Source organism: Rutilus rutilus (assembly GCF_951802725.1).
Source record: "Rutilus rutilus genome assembly, chromosome: 25".
Taxonomy (NCBI): Eukaryota; Metazoa; Chordata; class Actinopteri; order Cypriniformes; family Leuciscidae; genus Rutilus; species Rutilus rutilus.
Window position 1 is genome coordinate 14,330,772 of NC_140229.1, and position 27,280 is coordinate 14,358,051.

General features: G+C 36.0%; 2 protein-coding genes and 1 long non-coding RNA gene across 4 annotated transcripts; all 3 read right to left on the minus strand.

Moving 5' to 3' along the window:
- Positions 1–136: 136 nt before the first annotated feature.
- Positions 137–830, minus strand: LOC311284584. Its single transcript, XR_014626247.1, has 3 exons — positions 696–830; positions 364–555; positions 137–273 (listed from the first exon to the last, which is right to left on the minus strand). It is a non-coding gene; the product is annotated as an uncharacterized lncRNA (long non-coding RNA).
- A 5,292-nt stretch (positions 831–6,122) lies between these two features.
- On the minus strand, positions 6,123–15,523 carry fhl1b (four and a half LIM domains 1b). 2 transcript variants are annotated; one of them, XM_084401055.1, is made up of 6 exons: positions 15,424–15,523; positions 9,562–9,736; positions 7,685–7,859; positions 7,281–7,450; positions 6,975–7,161; positions 6,123–6,873 (listed from the first exon to the last, which is right to left on the minus strand). In XM_084401055.1, the coding sequence occupies exons 2-6, from the start codon at positions 9,715–9,717 to the stop codon at positions 6,719–6,721; spliced, it is 843 nt and encodes a 280-aa protein (XP_084257181.1). In that variant the 5' UTR covers positions 9,718–9,736; positions 15,424–15,523; the 3' UTR covers positions 6,123–6,718. The 2 variants fall into 2 exon arrangements, with proteins under 2 accessions (XP_084257181.1, XP_084257180.1); XM_084401054.1 differs by lacking the exon at positions 15,424–15,523 and having other exon boundaries at positions 9,562–9,873.
- A 437-nt stretch (positions 15,524–15,960) lies between these two features.
- slc9a6b (solute carrier family 9 member 6b) lies at positions 15,961–27,212 on the minus strand. Its single transcript, XM_084401307.1, has 16 exons — positions 26,863–27,212; positions 22,831–23,030; positions 22,657–22,734; positions 22,415–22,491; positions 21,938–22,050; positions 21,722–21,827; positions 20,641–20,782; positions 20,440–20,545; positions 19,212–19,300; positions 19,001–19,114; positions 18,795–18,906; positions 18,565–18,718; positions 18,447–18,477; positions 18,222–18,307; positions 16,914–17,019; positions 15,961–16,785 (listed from the first exon to the last, which is right to left on the minus strand). The coding sequence occupies exons 1-16, from the start codon at positions 27,134–27,136 to the stop codon at positions 16,492–16,494; spliced, it is 2,082 nt and encodes a 693-aa protein (XP_084257433.1). The 5' UTR covers positions 27,137–27,212; the 3' UTR covers positions 15,961–16,491.
- Between the last annotated feature and the right edge of the window lie 68 nt (positions 27,213–27,280).

The following is a 27,280-nucleotide window of genomic DNA, read 5'->3' on the forward strand; positions in this document are numbered from 1 at the left end:
TAGTCACATTGACGATGACATTGAAATAACTATCTATTTACAGGACAGAGACATTATTAAACATGCCACACTTCACAAGAGCAGTAATTGTAAAAAAAACTAAAACTAAATGATATTGTAATTCTTTACCTGATATTATTCCATCAGGTGAAACTGTAGAAGAGCATGTAGTTGTATTTAATGTAAGGCTTGTGGAGGATAAAACTGTTGTGTCTTTAATTGTCGAGGAACTTTCTGCCAGCGTCGTTTCCATGAATGGTGTGGAGATAGTGACTGTTGAAGACATGTAGTGAAAAACAGTCAGAGAATCCTGTGTCTATCTAGAATTGCATATGCATATTACTGTTCTGTTTCTGTACAGACTTGTTTCAGTGGAGGATGAAACAACTGCTGTTGTTGTTTCCACTTGTATGGGTGTTGTACGTATTGTTTTTGCAGTAGTCAAGATTTGAGTAGTCACAGGCATCGGCTGAGGAGTTGTGGTTTTTAGTGTTTCAGTTGTACGAGGCAAAGATGACGTCGCTTTTATTGTAGTTGTGTCTGGTAAGAGATCCTCTAAAGAGAGATCAGATCATTGAAAACATGCATGCCTGCACTGGTACTTGTTAGATACATCAGAAACATGCTTGACCATGGAAAATTGTTGATTTGAATGGAGATTATGCTTTATTTTCTTGGAGTACTATCTGATTTACCAATAGGGTATATGAAGATGGCATCAGGACTTGTGATTATTTCGTAGTGGTCTATTTTGTAACGCTTGGCAAGGATCTCAGAGAGTTCATCCTGAATTTTTCCTACATCAACGCTAGGAATCACATTCAGGTGAGCCAAACAGTCAAACCTATGAAGAAACACAAGAATGACATTATCAGTAGTCAGTCCGCTTGTGCTATAGGGCGACATTTTTCAGGTGTTTACTTAAAGATAATTGTTAAATGCGTGATAATTTCAATATACAAAAATAAATGTACGAAAAGCACAAATGGTATTTAGAAAACTCTTTCAGATTGTGAATATCATTTAGAGGTGAAAAAGATGAGGTAGATAAAATCCTCACTGGCTGACTCCAGGACTTGTCGCCAACAAGTTCATGGTTCCCTCCTGAAGAGAGAAATCTCTTAGTTAGTTTGATGAGCATGCAGATTTTTATTTTGTACAGATAGTCTTAATGCTACTGACGCACCTCTGCATTTCTACTGGAAAGTGTGTGTAAGCTGTAGAAAGACAACAAGAGTAATTTTAGATTCAGGCCTGAAAACTTTTGTACTGTGTTTAGAGAGATATTACAAGATCTCACCCTACTAAAGGATGCACTATGACTCTGTGCAAATATATAGTCCTCCGCAATTTTACCTCTCCCATTACATGTGTCAACTTGGAGAGAGGATAATATACAAATATTACTGACATTTTGTTATGTACTAATAGCAGTAAAAATTCAATATGCGTTTTGTTGTTGCTCACCCACTGATGTGCAACTTCTCTAGCATCCTCAGTGCTTGTTTTGCTTCCGTCTTCACGAAGGATGATAAACACTAATTTTACTTCATAATAATGGCAGTCTGAAACATAGGAAATTGTGTGAGGCATAAAAAAGACCAATAAAGGTGGCATGGCGTATATACGACTGTAAATATTGAATAAGACACAATTTAGCAAACATAATTTAATTTTGTTTGTATGGACATAATTGAATTACTTCAGCCAATACGTACTAGCACTTTTCATAAATAGGGAACTCTGTTGTACTCCATTACTTTTGAAAACATTTTTCGTGGCCCTATTTTGATAATCTGTTGCTTAACATAAAACTAACCTACTATCATAAAAAAGTAGCGAAGAGACAATCAAGTAATATTAATCCATTTTCTCATTTTACACAAACTGGACTGTTGATTTCGTAATACACGAGCGTTCAACCTTGTCCCCAGAAAAACACAGAACGTTCCCCTAACGTTCCCATTTGGTAATTGTTTTTGGGAACCAAATAAGAACGTTCTAGGAACGCTCTCAGGTTCTCTTTTTATAACCTAAAGAGGACGTTCCCAGAACATCCCCTGCAGGTTTTTTTTTTTATTTTTTTTTATGACCAAACGCTCCACGTTAGAGACCTCAAGGCTGTGACCTCTTCACAAATACAGGGCATCTTATCAGAGCAGACGGACAAATAAATGACCGTTTCTTTGTTTTTTACAACCAGTAAAGTAGAGTAAAAACATAGTTTGGAAGATTTCTTTTTTGGACATTCCCATCAATTATTATTTTATTTCATATATATTTCAATATTTTTCACAGGGTACCCTATTTGTGGAAAGGGCCATACAGTATATATCCTATCAATAACAAATTTGGTGTGTGCATTTTTGCCTCTTACCACACTGTTGCGTATTGTCTTCTATAGGCTTGCAGTGCATGACATTGTCCCAGATTTGTTCATCCCAATGCAGAACATCCCCATCAGTGCAGGTCAAATTTGAAATGTCCTCAGCGCTGCGTTCACGTTTCCACACCCTGAACAAACTTAAACTGCCCTTCAGTTCTTTTCCTGTTTCAATGTTCATCTCGCCATTCGAAAAATTGTGGGCCACAGCTAAAGTCAAAGTGCCACCTGCGGCCACACTATGGTAGTCAGGGTACAGAGCCGTTTCTGTAGACTGTGCCTTTAAGTCCACCTTGGATCCATTAACATAGACTTTTGGCTCAGTCATAGACTTGGACCAGGTCATGCAAACCGAATGCCAGTCTTCAAAGGACACCACGGAAGATTTGGTCCAGACTCTTCCAAACATTATGATATTTAGGTCTGATCCAGAGCCCTTCATCCCTAGCTCTATGCGTGTCTTATCAGGGTGCAGGTACGTGAATGCGGTCCACTGCGCGCTGTTGATCTTCCTCTTTATGTTCACACACACGCTGAGCTCTTTCAGGTCAGGGATTTTGTGTTCATTTTTCAGCAGCCAGTATTTACAGTCCTTCTTCATGAAATCCACCTTCTTCCCCCACAGACTGTCATATTTTACTGAACCTCGGGTGTAAAATGAAATTATGTAAATCACAACAAATCAACAAAACATCACAAATTGTGAATGTTAAAATATTTTGCGCAACAATAATACCTCCATTCTTGATTGTTATTATACATAGAATGAGGACGATGAATAAAGCCTTAACCTGTTTATTGCGTTTTTCCATTCTCCACCTGACAAAAGGCGAGAAATAAAATTACACATAAAGATAAAACAAGGAAGCAGAAATGGTTTATTTCTAAGACAGTATCAAACTCCACTGCAAACGGTCTAAAAGAGTTTTGTCAGCATTTTCCATACAAACCATTTATCATTTATTGAACATATTTCAATTAGATAGATACATACATAGATATTTCAGTTACAAATATCAATTATTCAATCATTCTTGTATCTTTATGAAGGCAAAATAAAATTTAGATGTGACAGAATGCAAGCAAAATGAAACAATAGTTACTCACCACATTCAATATGTGCTAGTGTCAAATTTCCATGTAGGTAATTTCTTCATTCAAGAGAGTAACTGTACATCAACATATATGTTGATTGATGCGAAAGGTATGACCATGAGAGAGATCTTGTGTTCATCTTTACAAGTTCCCCTGTCGTTCTATTGAGTTATTCATTAAGCTCATCGATCATCCACTTATTCAGATTATGACCATCTTCATAAAGCCAAGTGCAGCTAAATGATCAGTACGTATAGTTGTTATATGATTAGCAAACAACAGCTGCAACTTTGAGGTTAAGTCTATTTGTACAATTTCTCTCTCATATTTGCAAAATTTCATAGCATCGATGTAAACATATGCAATAAACCTAGAAGTACTTGTTTTTGCCAGCCAATAAATCACTTATGATAACGTCAAAATTCAGAGAACTTTATCCATGACGGTACTAATTGTAATACCAATGCTCTTGAGCTCACCACTGTATACCCTTACGAAAAAGAAGTATACTTAAAGTTCATTTTATGAAGTATATTAAGTAATGTTCAAGTATATTTTTAAGTATACATTATGTAGCAAGTATACTAATGTCAATATGTACAAGTAGTAAACTTGTAAGTGTACTATTTTAATACCGCTTGGGACTAAATTGGCCCACTTTTAGTATATAAAAGTATATGTTTAAGTGTACTATAAGTGTAACAGTAGTAAACTTTAAGTGCACAATTAGTTCATAATTACGTTTCTCATTTGTACTGCAAGTGAACTTATGGGTATACTAGTAGTTTACTATTTTAATACTTGTAGCAACTTTGACGTATACTCTCAGTAAACTACTTGTTTAGTAGTTTTATACTGCAAGTATACTTGCAAGTTTTCTTTTAGTGTACTCTCAGTAAACTACTAGTTTAGTAGTTTTATACTACAAGTTTTCTTTAAGTGAACTTAACATTATACTTATAGTTTACTATTTATATATCATTTTTGCACTTGCAGTAGGCCTATACTGTTCAAATGTTATTTTTTATACTTGAAAAATACCTTTAACTGTACTTTAATTTTAAAAACATTTTATTAGCTTCATGCATCCTTTTTTATCAACACTTGAATGCTGGTAAGTTTCATAAATAAAGGCAACATTTTAAACAAAAAAGATGAGAAAATCTCATTTTTGTCAAAGACTACGTGCCTTGATAAGATTCAGAAACGTGATCAAACACAGATGGAGTAGATCGAGTCGAACACCCCCAAAGCCTCACAGTCGTTTTCTCTTCATGGGTTACGCTTCATTTCATTTGGAAACATTAAGCAGTTTGGATTTACAAGCTGTTTAATGTTTGATGATCACGTTATTTTACATTTGAGTGGGCAATCTTCTATCACTTGTTTCAGCTTCTTCTTCTCCTGAGTTATGATCCGGAGATTCTGTACTAGAAGATGTGCCATAGATAGCGCCCCCTCCCGTATAACAGTGAAAACATGGATAGCTGGAAAATTCAGTCAATGGAGGGGAAAGAGTAAAGTAGAATTAAAGTAAATTCCTATGTGCACGACCAGTGGACTAGCCCAGTGGTTCCCAACCTTTTTCCTTGCCCCTATTCTAGGACCCTAGGTTATTAGTGACAACGCCACCACCTTTCCCATACTATGGACATCAATGAGAAGTCATACAGGGTGAGGGTGAGTAAATGATGACAGAATTTTCTCGTTTGGGCGAACTATCCATTTAACTGAGATTTGAGTGTTTGCAGACGTTAAGAGGCTGTTCTGTCGACCTTGATTCATTTGTGATTTTGAGGTGTTCAGTTTTATTTCGGCTTAGAAAAATAAACATGTCATTTCTCTCCTCACACATCAACTTTTTCTTGTTTTTCACTGGCATGTCTCTTATACTGTAGGTGTTGAGGACTAGTGCGTATGTCAGTGCAAGTTGCTTTCAGTTGAGACAGCTCAAACAAGCATTTTAGTCTAGGGCTAGGCTTAAACCTTGTCTGTAAAACCGGGCATAAGACTTTTACTCAAGTAGAATTGGAATTTGTGACTTGTAACATAGGCTAACATCTATCCAACAGCGCTGAAACCATGATGTCTGATCTGAGTTAGGCTTACAAAACACATGAAATTTTGACACCATTAATATAACTTAATATAATTTATTTAGCTAAACTGGTAACATTGGTGTTCTATTGTAATTCAAAACAATATAAAGTAAAATGAACATTTGATTCTATAGCATGTTTAAAAGGTACACTCTCAGATAAAAAGGTACAAAAGCTGTCACTGTGGCGGTACCTTTTCAAAAGGTACACCTTTGTACCTAAAGAGTGCATTTAAGTCCCTCAAAGGTACATATTGGTACCAAACGTGTACATATTGGTACCAAACATGTACATATTAGTACCTAAATGGTACATATTAGAACCCTTTTGAAGGGTACTGTCCCAGTGACAGCTTTTGTACCTTTTTTTCTGAGAGTGTACAGTTAAATTAACAAAAGACTTTTATCTAAAAACAAAGCATATTTTTGAGGTTTTTAAAGCCTGCATACTGATTTATCATTTACTAATTCTAAGCTACATAATGCCACTAGATGTCGCTGTTTTGAAAAAAACATGATTAATACAAATGACATAAGCAGTTTTTTCAGAATCTCAACTTTATTTATTTTTTCTCAGATGATACAAAGGTAAAATATGTATTTTTTGAATGTTAGTCTACAGTAAGGAGAATGTGTAAGTAACGAGAGTGACAAAAGCTATGCATTTTCATTTTTCCAGTATTGGTTTTTATGACAATTACAAAAAAGATATAAAATCACAAGGAAGCAATCTAAAAGATACAGAAACCCATAGTACTGACAAGTTCAGCAGCCACGATTACAAGCTGTTACAGATTTAAAAGTTATCAACACAAAGCTTCATTTGATACAATGAAACAAGTCGTTCTGAAACACAGATATACCGGTCATATGTCTCAAACATCCTATCTCACAATCCTTCCTGAGACAAATGGGCCTTCGGAAAGAGAAAGGATAAGTTTTCCCATCAAAGCCTCTAGGTAAACGTAACATTTCTCACAGGAAATATCAAACTCCCCTCATAAAGAAGCCAGAACCAACATAACAGAAGCCTTTGTCAATACTTCAACATATTTATGTGGGATTTCTGTATAAATTCAAATGAATGCTGAATTTTTTTTTCTGAATTGATCTCTCTTTTTGTCTCCACGGTGAGCAGGCGCTTACAGTTTCTTGGAGCAGTCAGAGCAGTAAATGTCTCCATCGCGAGCTACAAAGCGCTTGTCTGCCAGGTTAAGAGAGCACTTCTTACAGTTAAAGCAGTAATCGTGCCAAGAGCCGCCCTCGTAGTTCACTACGTTCGTAGCCTTGCCAAATCCTGTGGGATGATTTATCTGTCACTTTAGTTCAAGTCAAATACACAACTTTCAAGAAGAATGCATAACGTGGAGAATTGTGTGTCTGTGTGTGGATTCAAACCTGTAATGGGATTCTGGCAGCTGCTGCATTTCTTCGCCACTGTGCTTTTGTAGCAGTCCACACAGTAGACCTTTTCCTCGTGGGAGGTGAAGCGGGTGCCAGCCAAAGGCTTTCGGCAGGAGGAGCACACAAAACACTCCGAATGCCACGGCTGGTCCTGGTAATTCACACCTCCTGTGGTAATGGGCTGGAGGACAAAACATGTGGAAGCAATAAAAGAACATGTTTTGTGTTTACAGAATATCAAGAAATCAACCACTTTAAAAGTGATCCTTAAAAATACATTCATTCTACTAAATCTTTCACCTTCTTGCAGCAAGCGCATTGTTTGGCAAATTTCTTCTCGTGGCAAGGGCTGCAGTAGATGTTGTTGTTCTTTGTAATGAAACTTTTGGAGCCGATTGGCTTTTGACACTGATAGCAGGTGAAACACTCATCATGCCAGGAGTTGCCTTTGTATTCCACATTCTCAGTGCCTGTATCAAACACATTAGAGAGAAAAACGGAAAGTACAGTCGGTTACACATGAATATATTATGCATACAAAGGAAATGAATTAAACAAGAAATATAATGTCAGTTTATGTCTTTATTTTATGTTTTAGTTTATTTAATTAAAGCAACGTGTGCTGAGGCCCTGTCTTTCAGTTTGCCACAGTGAAAATAAATATTTGACAATGATTTATTGATTTATATACTTTTATATTATACCTGCCAGGATGGGCTTGTAGCAGCCATGGCAGCGAGGGGCGTCCTCACGTGAGCTACACGTCCCACACAGGACCCTGTCATCCTTGGAGGTGAAAGACTCCTTGGCCAGGTTCTTATAGCACTTGGCACATCGGAAACAATCCGAGTGCCAGTACCGCCCTTTATGGTGAAGCTCCTACACAGAAAGGACTGAGACTGAGAGATGTACACACATATACAGTGCAATGCATAAGTGAATACACCCATGCTAAAGTTGACTAAAAAGAGGAATAAAAAATCATATTTTGGAAATTGAACTTAATGCCTTAATTTAAAAAATGAGGAAAAATCCAACCTTTAAGGACACCAATTTTCTTTGTGAATGAATAATGTATCGTAAATAAATAAATGTTCTTCCTTAAAATACATGGTGCATAAGTGAGTACACCCCTATGTTAAATTCCCATAGAGGCAGGCAGATTTTTATTTTTAAGTATTTTTTTTTTTTTTTTTTTAGGATACTATGCATCCTGATAAAGTTCCCTTGGCCTTTGGAATTAAAATAGCCCCACATCATCACATAGCCTTCACCATACCTAGAGATTGGCATGATTTTATTTCAGTTAGCCTAATAGCTAGTTTGATTTGCATTGAGAGATGATCTTATGGAAAGTACTCCATGCCAATCTCTAGGTATGGTGAAGGCTATGTGATGATGTGGGGCTATTTTAATTCCAAAGGCCAAGGGAACTTTATTAGGATGCATAGTATCCTAATTTTTTTTTCTAAAAAATACTTAAAAATAAAAATCTTCCTGCCTCTATGGGAATTTAACATAGGGGTGTACTCACTTATGCACCATGTATTTTAAGGAAGAACATTTATTTATTTACGATACATTATTCATTCACAAAGAAAATTGGTGTCCTTAAAGGTTGGATTTTTCCTAATTTTTTTAATTAAGGCATTAAGTTCAATTTCCAAAATATGATTTTTTATTCCTCTTTTTAGTCAACTTTAGCATGGGTGTATTCACTTATGCATTGCACTGTAATATAACATGATATAATAATATTTTGTGAAAGTATATTTATATATAAATATACATTATCGTTCAAAAGTTTGGGGTCAGTACGTTTTTTTTGTTTCAGCAAGGATGCATTAATTAATCACAAAGTGACAGTAAATAGTGACAGTCTATTTCATCAAAAAATCCGGAAAAAGTTTCCAAAAAAATATTAAGCAGCACAACTGTTTCCAACATTGAGAATAAGAAATGTTTCATGTGACACTGAAGACTGGAGTAATGATGCTGAAAATTCTGCTTTGCTGTTAGAGAAATAAATTACATTTTAAGATATACTAAAATAGAAAACAGTTTTTAAAAAAAAAAGATTGTAATAATATTTCACAATGTTACTGATTTTACTGTATTTTCTTAAATCAAATAAATGCAGCCAAAAAATTCAAACATCTTACCGACCCCAACATTTTATAACGGTAGAGCATATATTATATTATAATATATATATATATATTAAAAAAAAAAATTTCAGTTGATTAATTAAAAATATTATATAAAAAATAAAAATTTAAAACATGAGAAATACAAAACATGTATGTATACAGTAGCCTATTTCTACTTTTATCTTGACTTCAAAGCCTAATTTATATAGCTTATTTAAGTTTTTCTAAACTATTACATTAGTAGCCTATGATAAGTGCTCTTATCCGACATTGACAGATATGGGTGAGAGCTATAAAGCATATGTCAAGTTTAATGTCAAGTGCACAAAACACATCAGACCAAGATTTCAGCCTTTTGTGGAATTTTAACAACAGAACCACCCATAGAAAAAACAAACACACACACACACACAGATCATATCACGCGTTACCTTAGACTCGGTGCTGATTGGCCGTCGACACTCTGTGCAAGTGTTGGCGCAGAACTTGTCAAAGCATCGCACGCAAACTGGTTTCTCGTCTTTCCTCACGAACTTCTTTCCACTGAGGTCCTCGCGACAGTAAAAACAGCTGGAACGATCTGCCATAGTCCCCCAATAAACCCAGCTGTGAGAAATAATAACAGCGGTTACCTCATTGTTAGCATAAAATTTGGTCATAAAAATACATCATGATGAATAAATGTAGAAAAAAAGAAAAGGAAAAAAGAAAAAAAAGTTCAACACGTCCCACGCCCCCTCATGTAACTAACAGTGTGCAGAGTTTCCTCAGGAAACTGAGGTAATTTATTGATAAGATAGTGTTTGTTCCGTTTTCCCTTTGGCGGAGGGGCCAAATTGTTTTGAGCTGTTATGTAACCATAGGCAACAACACACAGCACATGTTTTTTATTGTCTTCAGTTCTTATCTTGATCTGATAGCAGGTTCAGTTCAGTTGTAAAGCAGGTTAGCAGACAGGCACACAGGCTGAAAGTAAGACAGATCCTTCTTTCAGTATGATAGGCCTACATCTCTTCAGTAATGATGATGAAGCAGTGCACTCGTTACACACATTCATACCTAAATCAAATGATCTAGTGAACCAGCCAAGGAAATACAATACAAATTGAATTCGTTATGAGATATTCGATTATAAACGAATGCCTGGTTTGAATTACATATTATTTCACTCGCCAAAACAAACGTCATTGGGAACTTTCCCATGTAGTCATTAAAAATGAGGGCAGAACACTTCCTGGGAATGAAATATTAACTTTTGTGCAAACGCTTCAAGCGAATATGTGCATGTTTTAGTATGCGGGCACACATTTGATCGCTTTGGTTTATACGTGCTGAAGTATGTCTGGTATGCATGTGGTGAGATGAGGAATGTTAACAGTTCTTTAACAAAGTTTGAAGAGGGAACCTCTCATTCACTTTGCAGTCAGCTCACATATCTGGTTAATTATTTAGCATGCATCAGTTATGAGTAACTTCTAGGTGGGTTGTCTGTCAAATAACTAAAGGCTGTGGTATGACATATTTGACTGATCTCTACTGAGTCCCAAAAGCGGAGGAAAAAAATAACACGTTTACTTTCCTGTCTCCTTTGCAAATGTAAACTCTAACTAACATCCTTAATGGGTATGGAGCCGGAAAATCCCAAAGTTTCAAATTAAACTGGGAAAATTGTACTGCACAGTCCATAAATATGTTTTGCTCAAGTTCTAACATCACTGCCAAAACCAGAATAAACTCTATGCCAATTTCTATCTCACTGACTTTTTCTGACCAGTGGTCCTGCTAACACATCTAAAACCAAATATCCCGTCCATGTCTGTTTTAGACTAGCAGAAGTATTTTTTAATGGACACAGGAGAAGTATCTGAACTGTAATGAGGCTTAAATATGTTGGATACTGTTACAGGACTTGGCAAAAGTGGTCTTGTTTTTCCAGAAAGTTCCAAGACTTCCGAAATCTGCTGTTCTTCATGATACCTTTTCCAGTTCTGTGCTTCCTGGTCAGTTAACTTTAACGACAGACCAGATAGACATTTGGAGATAACATTTTAGCTCAGTTCTAACAGCCACTCAGCAAAGCTCATATGTTTTCAAATGGGATTTATGGGAGAGTCAAGTAAGGACAGAAATGAGGAGGAGAACAATGTGAACCAGGGGCTGGATACACAAAACATTTTTAAGGATAACATTTCTCAACTATTATTTTCTTTGTATTTTCCAGCTCAAGATTAAGAACATTTGTTTTTCTGAAAAGATCTTTTTTAAATATTATTTTTAGATTATTATAGATTATTATTTTATTACAAAAATATGTATTTTTATTTATTCATTTTTCAAATGTTCCTTAAAAAATGAAAGTGAGACATTATTATGCGTCATCATTTTTAGTAACATTTTTATTATTTTTAAGAATTGTTTATCATTAAAAATAACAACTTTCATTATTTTTCCTTCAGATTTTCACATCGCCCACATAAGAACGCCACAGCACATGTGCTAACCACTAGGCCACAACTTAATTTACTTGTTAGAATTAATAGCAAACAGCTCAATTCAAACAAATAATGAGCAAAGAAGGGAACCCGCTAAATGGGTCACAGATAAGTGTGAAAGGGGGCATTTTTACAGACGCTGATGTAATGGCGAACGGACAGACTCTTGTTTTAGTCAAATATTTAATGTGATCTCCAGGGAGATGGCAGACTGTTGAGACTGGAATCTGGTTTCAGGATGACCTCATGCACCAGCATCTGGAACACAGTCGGGCGAGCGTAGCAGCCAAAGCAAACGAGGGGAAGAATTGGAACAGTCACGCTGCTCGCGACCCATTGGTTGATGCGATATGAGGGAACTTGAGAGCCTGTGAGACTTCAGCTGAAGAGAAAAATAATATGGTGATACGGACCGTGTTTTTTCCTCCTTTATGCTGCTTTTGCATGCATTTAACGAGTTATTTTTCTTTGCAGGCCCACAACGGGGTGCGGTGCATACGATGAAGGCGACCAAATTAGAAGTTGGGCAATGACATCACCTGCTGGTTAGCTCAAAAATATCACTTTTACAGTAATTACTGCATTCGCAAACCACACACATGAGCGCACTTGTGCATATGCTCTAACCCAAACAGAGAAAAATATGTTGGATGAATTGGTTTTTTAAATGCATTTTAAGGCACAAATGGTCCTGATTAGCAAATGTTGGTCATCTGAAATATGGTAATGGAATCAACCCTGTTTTACAGCTGGTAAAATTGAGGGGGTCTTGGTAGAGTGCTATTGTGTTGGCATGATCTACTTGCTGAAGAATGTGGCAAACGCTTGGAAACAGGAAGCCAGTGAAGTGGCGGTAAGAAGAACAGGCGAGACGGCTGGCCAACTGTGTAACCCTAGTCCTCTTGATCTGCAGTCCTAAATACACTAAGAGGAAACTCAAACAAGACTACCGTCCTTCTATAGGGTTAATCTGGGGCCACATGTAAACCACCATATAATTACACTGATGCCTTCATAAATTCATTATAATTTATAATGTTTCTCTTAAAGGGATCTGGCTGTAACAATAGGCTATGTATTACATGGCGTGCTGGAATACTTTCTGATTGGCCAGTCACTGGATTTTGCAGTCAAAAGTACAATTTAGTGCAACAGTCGTGTTCGGGAAGTAAAAATCCTATTAATTTTCTCCATAAGGGAATTGATTTTTTACAATAACTTATAGGACCTACTGTGAGCTATGAGGTTGTTAATCAATGGTATATGCTTTTATAATGGTATAGTGGAACTCTGGGTAAAAACTACATTACCCATGATTCTGTAAAGAAATCTCCACCAATCAGAGAATCAAAAGCAAATTTCTCGTCCTCTCCCATGAAGCACAAGTCAATCTCACTATTCTCTCAAAATACTTTGTATATATACAGGACATAATCAACATCTTTAAATCAGTTATTTTATATTTCTCCATTGTTTTTAATTCGATTGTCATTTGCAATGCTTCATGGGATTGTAGTTCTTTCCCCCACTCAAGCCGTTAAAGGGATAGTTCACCCAAAAATTTAAACTAACCCATGATTTACTCACCCTCAAGTCATCCTAGGTGAATATGACATTCTTCTTTCAGACGAATACAATCGGAGTTATATAAAAAAATGTCCTGGCGCTTCCAAGCTTTATTATGGCAGTGAATGGCCGTTTCTGTTTAAGTCCATAAAAGTTATTCTATCCATCATAAAAGTGCTCCACACTGCTCCGGGGGGTTAATAAAGGCCTTCTGAAGCGAAGTGATGCGCTTGTGTAAGAAAAATATTCATACTTAAAACTTTGTAAAGTAAAATAACTAGCTTCCGGCCAAACGGACATACAGATTCCACTTAACGCCTATTCGTTATTTTACGTTTCCAGAGAATAATAATAAAAGCTGTTTATTATCAATTTTAAAATCAGCCCTGTGGTGTAAATATCACCCTTTACACTCTACGCAAACAGTTTGTAATATTTGTTGTAGGCAGCGCTCACTGATATTCATCTGCCTTTATATGCATAGTCAAATACACAGAACAGAGGGATATGAAAAACAGAGTATCAATCCACTGAGTTCTTACCTAAATGTTTCGACATTTGCAAAAATGGGGAGGAAATGAATCACTTTTCATCTGACATTAAAGGGATAGTTCACCAAAAAAATTTAAATTCATTATTTACAGTACTCACCCTCAAGTTGTTCCAAACCTGTATGAATTTATTTCTTCTGCTGAACACAAAAGAAGATATTTCGAAGAATGTCGGTAATCAAACAGTTTAGACGGTAGCCATTTACTTCCATAGTATCTTTTTTCCATACTATGGAGGTCAATGGGGTCCATCAACTGTTTGGTTACCGACATTCTTCAAAATATCTTCTTTTGTGTTCAGCAGAAGAGAGAAATTCATACAGTTTTGGGTGACAGAATTCAAATTTTTGGGTGAACTATCCCTTTAAGGGAATGTCAAATGCTTCACAGGTCCCCACTGTGTTTTTAGTAGCAGGAGAACACAAGATCATTTCACGGACGTTAAACTAGATCTGCATGGATCAGACGTAAATTAGGAACAGAAAGATCTGTTGATGGTGATGTCAAATGTTTTTGATTATCATTGTGTACTCTTTAAGAAAACCCTTTGTTATACAGTAATTGCAAAGGATTTATTACATTTTTTAGGAAGTTTGTTGCAACTGGCTCCTGAATCATAATCAGTCATGAGGCAGTGACTCAAACACATGAGATCGTCCATTCACCCTTGATACAATACAATACTTGTCTTGGGATAAACAGGGAGTTTGGCTCCAATTTTAAATGTATGTTATGTCAATACTTACTGTTATTAATTTATGGACTATTCATAAGGTATGCGACCAAACTTTTTAAAATATTAAATACCTTAGTAATAACACGCTTAATTCAGTGTCTGTAAAGACACATCATTTCAGCCAGCAAAAGGTGTCAGAATGGGAAAATGGTCTGATATGATTTTCCTGTGCATTTTACTTCTTCGGAATGTGCAAAAGATAATGATAGAATTATGGACATCAAAGACAGATATCAGATATTTATATCGCTCTCATGGGGTGAATTCCTTTCTGCAGACAATTTAGACAAACTGTCCAGCAGAGTCTCTCAGCCCATCAGTCCATACCTTAGACATGTGGCTAGATCTCTGGAGTGAAAATCTTTAATAAGAAACAGATTTCAGAGGCTGAAAGAACATGCAGAAAATCCCAGCAGCCAACGCCCCATTACTGTACTTACATTAGTGCACTTCATTTTCAGACTCACTGGTAGATCATAGGTTAATCAAAACAGCATACTGCACATGTAAGGGTAGGTTTTGTCTTGGACAGGTAAAATATTAAACAGCGAAACCATTTTGAAAATGTGAACTTTTTTCAAGAGTATAATGATGGATGTTTGTTATAAGTCTTGGTGGCAGGTGAAATAAATTCCTAAACACTAAACTGATTAGAATATTTTTTGAAATCACGAAAATTATTTTTACATTAGGCCTATATATATATATTGAAAATATATATTTGATTATTTATTTATTTATTTAAATATGAAAACATTATTTTGCTAAAATTAATAAATCTGCCTCTATTATTTGATGTTTTTCTTAGCATAGGTCTTTGCATGTAGGCAGAATAGCACGTTCTTGTGACTCTTGATTAAGAAAACGTTCTTGTGGTCCTATTAAGAAAACGTAAATTTTGCTGCTTTGTTATCCTCAGTTTTTAACCGTTGAGAAAGTTAAACTTACCTCTTTCTGTGGGACACGGTGCTCTAAGTGTCTTGTCCACTGCAGCCACAGTAAAAGTTTCAATGTGTTTTGCACTTGGTTCGGTTTTGCGTTGGTGGGTTGTCGAGAAGTCTTAGCTCATAAATATTAATTAGGCCATGCTAACGTTCATTGGTAGACGTCCAATGGCGAAATCTTTCTTCTTAATATTAATTAGGTAAAACTGGCGCTGCGCAATTACCATCTAATGACGAAGATTTGGCTCATGAATATTAAGATATTTTAAGATAAATCACAGGGTGTGCGGGTTTTTATTTATTCGCTGCAAAAAACAATCAAATTAAGATCCAACAGTTTCATTCTATGAAAAACGAGCCTTTTCCATTATCAAAAATGGATTTAAAAGCCAATTTCTGAAATATCTTCAAAATTCCATCGGGCAGTATGTCTAGCAATTTCTAGAAAGCTACGTTTAGCAATATGTACCTGTTAAAATACGAAATCGATGGCAGTATATCTTTTTAGTAAATGAATCAATAAAGATGACTGCACTCAAATAATTTGCAACACTGGCTTAAAAAGTACATAAATCCTCATTTATTATAGGGTCAAAGGTTACGGAAACACTTTGAAATAAATCACTTTTTCACAAATATGAACCTCTTTTTTGTAAATGTTAATGAGGTAAAGATGAGCCACAGGAAACACCAGGAAACAGGACGGAGGCACTTATTAAAATAGATTTATCCACAATTGACCCACAAGTTATGTATGGCTTTGAAATGATCCATCAAGACACATCAATGCATTCACAATAGAAGCAGACGTTCAGTCTGAGCTACATACTACTAAACACAAAATTTATTTAGAATCTTTTATGGCACTTTTTTGTTTTTCTTGAGAAATTAGGAAGAAAACAGAAGGATTAGCCAACACAACCATAGTAGAACAGTGTCTAGACAAATAAATAAATATTAATGGCACAAAATTATGAACCAATAAAAGCATAAATAAACATTTAACTTAATATCTCAGAAAGAAAAAAAAGCATCACTTAGAGAGCAAGAGGTCAGCAGCTGTCCGGCAGGCTCAGACTCTGTGGCGCAGAGGGTCCGACAGAGGCGGGGATGGTGGAGGAGGAGGAAATGATATCAGCGGGTCTGGATGCTCTTCTGTGGGGAGGACCAGACGGGTGCCTCCGAACGCAAGCTCCCTGTCGAGAGGATCATCTGACGTTCCTGCTAGTGAGTAAAGACCAGCCTGGCCTGTGGAGGTGGTGGGCATGCCATGGGCGTCCGTGCTGATCGTCATGTCACTGTACATAAAACCATCTCCGTCATTTAGAATCAGCTCTGTGTCCTCATCATGCAACTGACCGGCGTTCTAGAGGTGGGGGAGGGGGGAAGAAAATCCATGATTTGCACAATTCAGAATACACTCATGTGCTCATATGATTTACACATTACTACACTGTAGCATGAGCCAAAAGCAGCTATGGTTCAATGGTTTACCTCATAGGCTTGTGAGCTGGTAAGACAGCGCGCTATTGGACCACAGCAGGCCGGCAGAGTGGTAGTGAGAGGAGGCCCGCTGTGTGTGAGGAAGGGTTTTAAATAACTGCACCACTTCATTAAGGAGTAAATGTGATTTAAAATGACTTAAATAATTATACTACTACTAGTTTTTATTAGTTATACTGTTACATATACAGGCTGCAATCATTTGATCAAAAATACAGTAAAAACAGTAATATTATGAGATATTATTTCAACTTAAAGTAAATGTTTTCTATTTGAATATACGTTAAAAATTTAATTTATTCCTGTAATGGCAAAGCTGAATTTTCAGCATAATTACTCCAGTCTTCTCATGATCCTTCAGAAAGCATAATAATATGCTGCTCAAGAAACATTTATTATTATCATAACTATCAATGTTTAAAACAGCTGTGCTGCTTATTTTTTTATAAATAGAAATGACAAAAGAACAGCATTTAGTAGATTTTTTTGTAACATTATAAATGTCTTTACTGTCACTTTTGATCAATTTATTTGCATAATTTATATACTTTTTTTTTACCATTTCATCCACACTGACATTTATTTCTATTTTGTTCACAAGTTATTTATATATTGTATACCAATTTGCACTTCTGGTAGGATATCTCAAATTATAATAATTATACAATAATCATTATTGTGAAAAATGAAAATTCTAGGGCAGTGTGTTCATGAGTGAATTACAGGGGGGTCATGAGTTGATGAAAAGCTAGTAATTGATCACAAAAATGTAACCTTATAAATCAAAACACTTCCTAAAAAGAAAACATTATTCGTTTACCTGAATGTCATGTGACTACAACTGTAGAGAATGTGTCATTAGTGAATCCCAGATGGAAAAATGAAACCTCGATTTACATTTTACAGTTGATCATGAGCGCCCTCTACTGTTTAACATGCTGTACTGAAGACATCCCCCTTTCACACAGAGCCTTGATCCCAGAAAATTGCCATAGAATTGTTAAGAGTGTGCCCTGTGTGAACAAAAGGCAGGACCAATGCCATAAGGGTTGTAGTAGTGATGACGCTTGTGTTGTCGCAATGACGCAGTTATCATGTGATTCTTTGACCGGGGGTTTTAACACTAGCATTTTCACATTATAAGTGTATTTTCTGGACTTTCTGTGTGAAAGGGGCTATACTATTGGAGATGTACAGTGCATTATGGTTGCCTAAGATTGTCAAATCTAATATGTAGGGTGCAAGCAAGGGTGTAACAATTAAACGTTGATAGAACTCGGCAGAACAACTGAAGGATACTTGTGGTCAAAAGTGTACCACAGTCTGAACGGCCAGGCGCTTTCGTGCTTGGTACTTCTTTGTGTCATCCCATCTGGTGCTGTGACCTATGTGAGCAAAGAGAAAAAGACAAGAAAGTTAATACAGCCTGTTATATTACCCTTATGGTACAGATTTGTACAGTAAATATTTGAATGTTAAACAGCGTTTTTTCTGGCATTTCCAGCAGACATGAGTAGAACTTACAGTATTATCTTGATCTGTGTCCACTCCCACTCTGTGGAAAGATAATGTCATTTAAGCAACAAAAAACAAAAAAACAAACAAAAAGACAGTTTGCTTCCAGAATGGAAGTAAGACTCACCGAATATGCATGAGTGACAGCATGGGGGTCGTCCCGCCCCCACAGACCCACACGGTGAAGAAAACGATCAGCAGGGTTGTAGAAAACATCATCTGCCTGGCGTATGTCGCAGTGTCTCTAATTGAGAGGGCAAAGGTCATAGCCCCTCGGAGACCTGTGAGGTCAGCATGACATCATGAGCAACAGAAAACAGAAACAGAAAGTATGCACATTAAAAAGTAAGGTATTACCTGAAAACATCATGACGTGTTGGAAATTGGAGGCGATTTTGTTCTTGCGGCCCAAGTTTACCAGGAAAGACAAGGGGTAGATGTTGGCCGCCCTGCCAAGAAATATAGCCAACTGGCAATGAAAGCCACGGTCAAGGATAATGTGTGAATGTTTATCCATACACAATTCATGAGTACAGCACAAATACACTGCTTCAAAAGGATACAAATGCACCTATGATGAACAAGGGATTGAACACATGGTGCTGGAAGGAGAAAAGTGTCAAGCCCATGTAAGAAAAGATGAAGTTTTCAGCCAGGAAATTCAGCAGCTCAAACAACTATTGGGGGAAATGGAGGACAACACTATCAGTATACCAATCTTCAAAGATGTAACACGTTTGTACAGTTGTTTGAGGGCTTTCGAACGCATGTTACCTGTTTGGTTCTAGTTTTGGATTCAGCAGAAAGGTTGTTGTATGTATAGTGAGCCTGAGTCATGCCACAGAAGAGCACTGCAACCACACCTAAACACAGAAACAACGAAGATCCTTTTAGTATTATTAATACTATCTACTATTATAGTATTTATTAATATGCTGAATGTTCATTTTAACTTTAGTTTAAGTTTTAGCAATTTTCTTGTGCTTTTGTCATTTTTAGTTCTTATTTAGCTTTAATTCATTTTGATTTCAGTTTTAGTTTTAGTAATTTTAGTACTCTAGTTTAAGTTTTCATCAAGTATTTATTTTTTGGAACTATTTTCAATAGTTTTAGTTAACAATAACACAATTGATTCAAAATATAGGTAACACTTTAGTTTAGGGTCCAATTCTCACTATTAACTATGCATTATTAACGCTTATTACATGGCTTGGTTGAATTCTAATGTAGAATGCTAATGTAGAATGCCGCTAAGTATAACACACCGTTGCCATGAAAAACAGAGCGTTGCTATGGATGCAGGATTCTAACCGTAGAGACGGAACGGACTATTTTCTTTAGCGGAAGCAATACAATCGTTTTTAAATCAATAAACTCCTTATAAATCAATATTTTGTGTCAAATTATTGATTTATTTGGTGGGTAGCCATGTAATAAGCGTGATAATGTAGAGCGAGGCGGTTGTTATAGCGAATACAACCCCTTCAGGCTGATTCAAGATTCAAGGTCCTGATCAGCCTGTCGGGGTTGTATTTGCTATAACAACCGCCTCGCTCTACATTATCCCTTACTTATTGCATATTACTAGGATATTGGCTGTTTATTAGTACTTATAAAGCTCATTTTAATGCCTTATTCTGCATCCCTTAATACCTAAAAATTAATAACTACCTTACAAACTATTAATAAGCAGTAATTTGGAGTTCATTGAGGCAAAAGTCGTAGTTTATAGTTAGTTAATAGTGCGAATTGGACCCTAATCTAAAGTGTGACCAAAATATAGTTTATGATGTTTATAAATGCTAATGTATAGTCAGCCGATCATTATATTGCAAAACAGAGATATTAGAGCACTGATTGATTAGAATCAAGTATTCCTGTAACAAAGCAATTTTAGAGAAGTCACCTGTCTGCATAAACCAACAGTATTAACTTTATGTCATTATGTCATATGCAGCATGTGGCTAAACAAAGATTTCTATCATAGGGTTGCCATAGTTACCTGTGAAGCCGCAGGCTTCGGCCAATAGGAACGTACTCCAGGACATCAGGAAGAAAAGGGCCGTTTCCAGCAAGGGGAAATCTCTCAGCCTGGTGAACTTTGTGACCTAAGTAACAGCACATATTAATACATCAACTACCTTAGATGGGTTTAGACTGATTATTTTGGCTAGTTATGTAAATGACGCAGATATAAAGATACCAGAGCAGTCATGACTCCAGTTGCAGCCCCCATTGCAAAAGACCCACTGAAAAACCCTAGAAAGACACCCAGAGACTTGAGCAGGGCACTGCCATCAAATGTGTGACGATTGTCTCCTTCAGGCTGGTATGCCACTATTGATCTGTTAGAAGGTGTGAAAGATACTTTTTCATATTAAAACAAGACATAGCCTATCATGATTGACTGAACATGTTTACAATACATAGAAAAGCTTGTGTGCTTGACATAACTCAAAACATGGAAATTAATACTTTTATTTAGCAAGGAAGCATTAAACTGATATAAAGTGACAGTAAAACATGTCACAAAAGAATACTATTTAAAAAAATAAAAAAATTCATCAAACAATTCTGAAAAAATGTATCACGATTTCCATGAAAATATTAAGCAGCAACTCTTTTTAACATTGAAAATAATGATAAACATTTTTTTAAGCAGGAAATCAGCATATTAGAATGATTTCTGAAGGATCATGTGACACTAAAGACTGGAGCAATGATGCTGAAAATTCAGATTTGCCGTCCCATTTCTGAATATATTAAAATAGGACACACTTATTTTAAATTTCACATTACTGTTTTAACCATAACCAAAAACCTCTGAATGGTGGTGCAAACAACCTGTTTATTCTTGATCTATTAAAAATTAATAATTTACCTTAAAGAAACAGAAGTACGGCTACGTTCAGACCAAAAGTGGCCCATTTTTTGCTCATATGCGACTTGAATCAGTTTTTTCATGACAGTGTGAAGAGCACAAACCACATGGAATCTGATCTTTTCTAAATCAGATACAGGTCAAATGTTTTGCAATGCAACCTCAATCTGAACAGTAATATCGGACTTCATGAGACTTTTATGTCAATCTAGATTCGTCACAATTCTACGCTGATGAGAGTCACTCCAAAGATTTTACATACCAGAAGTTCTTTGCTCACTCAATGAATATGGAAGACGGCAGTGAAGTTGAGCTGTTACACTGACTAACTAACTTATATCTGTGTAATTTAGATTTTCTGAACGCAAGAATATATAGCCCTGATGAGTGTGCGTGCACTCACGACGACAGGACGATGGCCACAGCATCATTGAGGACGCTCTCGCCGAACATCAGCGCATAGAGATCCACGTCAACTTTCAGCTCATTGAAAATGGCCAGAACAGTCACTGTAAGAAATTAAAAACTCGGTTATGAAATCATTCAAAGTGAATTTTAATATAGCTAAATATATTAAATATAAGAGCTCAGTGTACTAATTTTAAAGCAAAAACAATACCTGGATCTGTAGCAGATACAATAGCACCGAAGAAAAGGCAGTCAGTGAAAAAGAAATCCCCTCCAAGCTGACCGATGGCTTTCATAAACACCACACAGCCGTACATCACCAACCTGCACAGAGGACATTTGACAAAACCAACATAAATTATATAATATTATCTTTTTTCAGTCACATTTTAGTTTAGGGTCCACTTCTCACTATTAACTACGACTTTTGCCTCAATTAACTCCTAATTACTGCTTATTAATAGTTAGTAAGGTAGTTGTTAAATTTAGGTATAGGGTTAAGGGATGCAGAATATGGTTAATGCAGAATAAGGCATAAATATGTGTTTTATAAGTACTAATAAACAGCCAATATCCTAGTAATATGCATGTTAATAAGCAACTGGTTAATAGTGAGAATTGGACCCTAAACTAGTGTTACCCTTTTTTCATAGCAAAGCTCTTTTATTTTTAAAATATCATCACTCACCCTGTTACAAAGCATGATGTCAGTGTGCCCACAAAGGCGTAGGAGAGGATAGACCCCAAATTTCTGAAAAAATGCCTCTGATAGTTAAGATGAATAAAAAAAAAAAAGATTACTAAAAATGAAACAAGCTAATCCACATCAGTCATTGATAAAAGAGACAGAATTACTGATTAAACAAGCTTTTTTTTCCCTGATTATTTATGTATTTTGTGATTTTTTCATTAGGATAATCATATTCTTACTCGTTTGAGACTGTATCCCGCATGAAAGATGATGGGTGGAAGCAAAATGTTGAAGAAAACCTCAGGATCAAAAGTAACCTAGAAGTGTGAAAACAAAATCCCGTATACAATATTATACATTCACATCCAGTAGAAGGAACAAACAATATAAAAAATTGCAGGTAACATCAGTACCTTCCTGAGCATCTCTGCATTTGGCACATCATGGCCCTTGCTGTCCCGCACCTCTCCTTTCAGGCTGTACTCGTATAATCGTCCACTCACGTTCACCAGGATGGTGGTGGGACTGCTGTTCACGGCACAACTCAAGGTGACGTCATTGAAGTCCTGTGGCGAATGGACCGCAAAGCGCAGAATCACACCCACAAACAAACCTGGAGATGAAAAACATATACATCAAATAGTGTTTTAATACTCATTATGTTAAGCAAAGCACATACAGAGAAATAACAAAAGCAATTATTTATCATGGTGATCATATTTTCTACAAGAATACCTATTATTACAATTGAAGTAAACCGGCGACAATCAGAAAAATTCGGAAAGCTTTACCATGTATTAAATGTATTAAAATATAGAAATTAAGTCTTATATTTAAGATTACATTCAGATTTAAATATTACACAATAATTGCATTAAAGCTGCAGTCCGTAGTTTTTCCTCTTTGTCGCCATCTATGTTCGAAATCTGCAATTGCAGTTATTCGCGGAAGTATAAACTGTACGTGGGTTGTGCCGAGTCGGCACGGCGCGCATGAATCCAATGTTTTGAGGAGAATGTGCGGCTGTCAGTCGCCGCGCCGATGTGGATCCTGTCATTCGCAATCACAGATTCTACTTTTTTAAGTATGACCAACATAAGAATTTTCACCGGAAAATGTCATCTGAACAAGTGAGTAACATCCACTTTTTTTCTTACCAAACTAAGGGAAAAAAGCATTGCAGTAAATTGCGCTGATTAACGATCGCTTATCATATCACGTCAAACCGTGCAAATTATACTTTGTTCTCAAATTGTTAATGTTAACAACATCAGCATTGAGTGACTACATTTAATGCCCTTCCGATATTTATCCTTGTTTTCGCATGGGACCGGTTGCAGTCTCTTTTTTTTTCCAAAGTCCGAAGTCTTTTGCGTTTTTCAACGGGTGAATCTCCAGTTGTCACTGGTGATTGTCATTTGAACCTTTCTGGACCCGCCATCAAATTTATAAGTTTAATTACATCAAGTGCTGTGAGAAAAGGCTATAAATCTCAACCTCCAACATCCTCACACTCATTAGCCTATTAGCCAAGACACCTTCTTTATGTGTACAGATGTGACGTAATGACGCAACGACATGCTCGAATTTCCCGTGGAAATCCACCAGGGGCCCGTTTCAATAAGGAGGTTTAACCAACTCTGAGTTAAAACTTGAACTCTGAGCTGACTTACCCTGAGATGGGAAACTCTGAGTTTTTGGTTACAGAACAGCTGAAATGAGTTAGTTCAATTAACTCTGAGTTAACTGACTCTGAGTTAAGCGCGTGCACCACAACTATAAAAAGCCATTATCAATGGAGCGCAGATATTATGAGTCACCATGGCAACAGCGCCAGACAAAAAGAGGAATTACTGTTATACAGTGTTGGGTGTAATTAATTACCAAGTAATCTAAATATTGTGATTTAATTAAAGGGATAACTCTTAATTCTTCTGTAGTTTAAAATAAAATCTGATGTAATTACATTAAATAGGTTACTGCATAGACTAACAATTCTGTATAAAACAATAGTGGATTTAACATACATTTTTAAAAGGTATATTTTTTATGTAACCTTCTCCCTCTACACACTTTGGTCAATTCAAGAATAGTTCATGCAATTGTATATTGTTTATTTGAAAGCATTAAAAGTGCAGTTTCTTGTCTCTCCTTGTATTGTTCAAGTGGTTGAGGTTGATATGGGATTTAGTAATTAATTAGTAATAAGTAGACCAATACTTTCTAAAGATAGTAATTATTACATTAATCTAATTACATTGTTGAAAATAACATTAATAACTATTTTAGAGTAACTTGCCCAACTGTTATAATATCTGAGGTGAAACTGGAAGAACAGTATGTTATTCAACCTAATTTTAATTTTCATGTGGAGCAATCCTGCAGGCATTAAAAGAACATGGCAGCAGCTGAAAATTAAATATAAAAACATAATTCAATCAGGTAAGGCTTGAGCATATCATGGGTGAAGGCTACCTGACTTCACAAACATTTGACTTATTAAATAACTAAATAGCATCCAGTGTCTAGCAGTGCAGCAGCATTTTTGGTTGAGGGAATTCCTGGACGGACTTCAGAGCCAGTCACTCCCGAAGATCCAAGGGCCTTCATAAAATGTAAGAGGTTTACATATGTGTTATTTTTTAGATAGGCTATTTTTGATATTTCCATTTATTTTACTTTGAGGTTGGGTTTTTTGTTGGTCCCAACAGATTCTGATGGTAATATCTGTCTTTTGGAGCCTCCTGTCCCAACAGAACCCCCGGCAGTTGTAAGTACCAGAAATTATGACAAATAGTGTTATAAAGTGCACTCGACCAAATGCTCATCTTCACAGGACGATGAGGATAAATAGTTTCTGCTGCCACAAAGAGGCCTACAGAGGTAATGTTAATATTATGTGTCTACACATCAAACAATCTACACATTCAGATTTTTTCAAATATTTATGTGGATAATCTAAGTTTAAATCTAAGTATAAACGGGTATTCTTATCTCTCCCTCCGCCTTCAGAGTGTGGAAGAACAGCTAGAGGACGGTCCATCAACTTCTGTTGCACAGATGAACAGTTCAGTGATTTCCAGTAAATGCCACAGTTTAATTCTGTAGAATTTGTTTAGAACTGCATTATGTAACTCTAATCTACTACTGTGTTTTCAGTTGCCAGTTAAGGAGTTATATAGACTTCATCTTATTAAAAAAAAAAAAAAGAAAAAAACTGTAGTAAAAATAGCAATATTTTATTTATTAATAAAAGATTAATTTTATTAATAAAAATGTACTGAAAGAATGAATGAGGTGTTTAAACACCGCTTCCCCTTTAAAAAAGGGGAGGAGACCGATAGAAACTCTGGGTTTACCGAAGAAAACCTGCTCCTGACCATATACTGTCTATGCTCCTGACCAGGTTAGGTTCACAGAGTAAGTTACCATGGTAACTGACTCTGAGTATAAGTTACCTCTCTTTCAGAAACAGGCTTGACTTACTCTGCTTTCTCAGGTTTAACATACCTCACATTCTGAAACAGAAAACTCAGAGTTTCCCTCATTTCAGGGTTAACATACTCAGAGTTTTCACTTAACCTCCTTTCTGAAACAGGCCCCAGTACCACTGGTATTAAAAACATTATTACAAGTTTACCGTTTTGAATCGAGCTAAGGCAAGCAGATAGTTTTGAAAACTGGCTGGTTATGCACTTGCTCAAAAAAATTATTTTGGATAATTTTTAACCCAAAAAAGTTACGGACTGCAGCTTTAAAATAGACTTAAGATTATTACTTTTATAAATTAATTAAGACTTACATTAAAGATTTAAGTATTAAGTAAACAATAATTGAATTAAAAATGGATTTAAATGTATTAAAATATATAAATGAATTAATACTAATATTTAAGATTTCAATTTATATAAAAGTATTTATTACACAATAAATGCATTAAAAAGACTTAAAAGTATTACATTTATTAAAATATAATAAATTAAGACTTAATAAAATTTCTTATCTTAAATATATTACGCAATAACTGCGTTAAAATAAATTTACAATATTACATTTATTATAATTATTAACAATTACAATTAATTAAGATTTATATTTAATATTATTAAAAACAGACAAAATCTTAATAAAAAACAGCTTATATAAATATATAAATCTGGCTAAATTGCGCAGTTTTGTAAATCTGTCAAAACATGGACATTCTTTATTTTACATTTGCCCCATATTAACGACTTACAGCATTGAGATTACACTGGTTGTCATTGAAAGTAATTTTTGTCATTGTATTTATTTATTTATTTTTAGCAGCATTGCAAAATAATTTATTTAACAGATTGACAAGTACTTTGAGAACATTAATGAGCTCATGCACAATATTCCCGGTGCCCTCCTACACAAGGTTCCTGAATGTGAACTTGAATATGAATACATCAACTAAATCTCACCATAAATCATAGCCAAGCCCGTCTCATGCAGGAACCTGAAGCGGCGGTGTTTGAAGAGCCATATCGTGAGGATAGTGAGTGTGAGTAACATGATGAATATGAGCAGGTTGGCGCTGTCCTGCCTGTGGCTCTCCTCCGCTTTCCTCTCCGTCACCACATTTACCATGTCCATATTCTCAGCCAGACTAATGACAGCAAAGCACATCAGGCAGAGTAAACGGGGAAGCATAAAAGCCCCTGACACGGAGGTGCGTCTTCTTTGACATCCCATCATGGCTGTTTATTATGAGAGACTGGTCTGCCGTTCAGTTCAGCGCTGCCGCTGTTGATGCGATGCACGGTGTGAAGACAGCAGCAATAACAACCTTGACAGAACCTGCGCCGTTTGACCGGAAGTGTTATATTACAAAATAAAGGA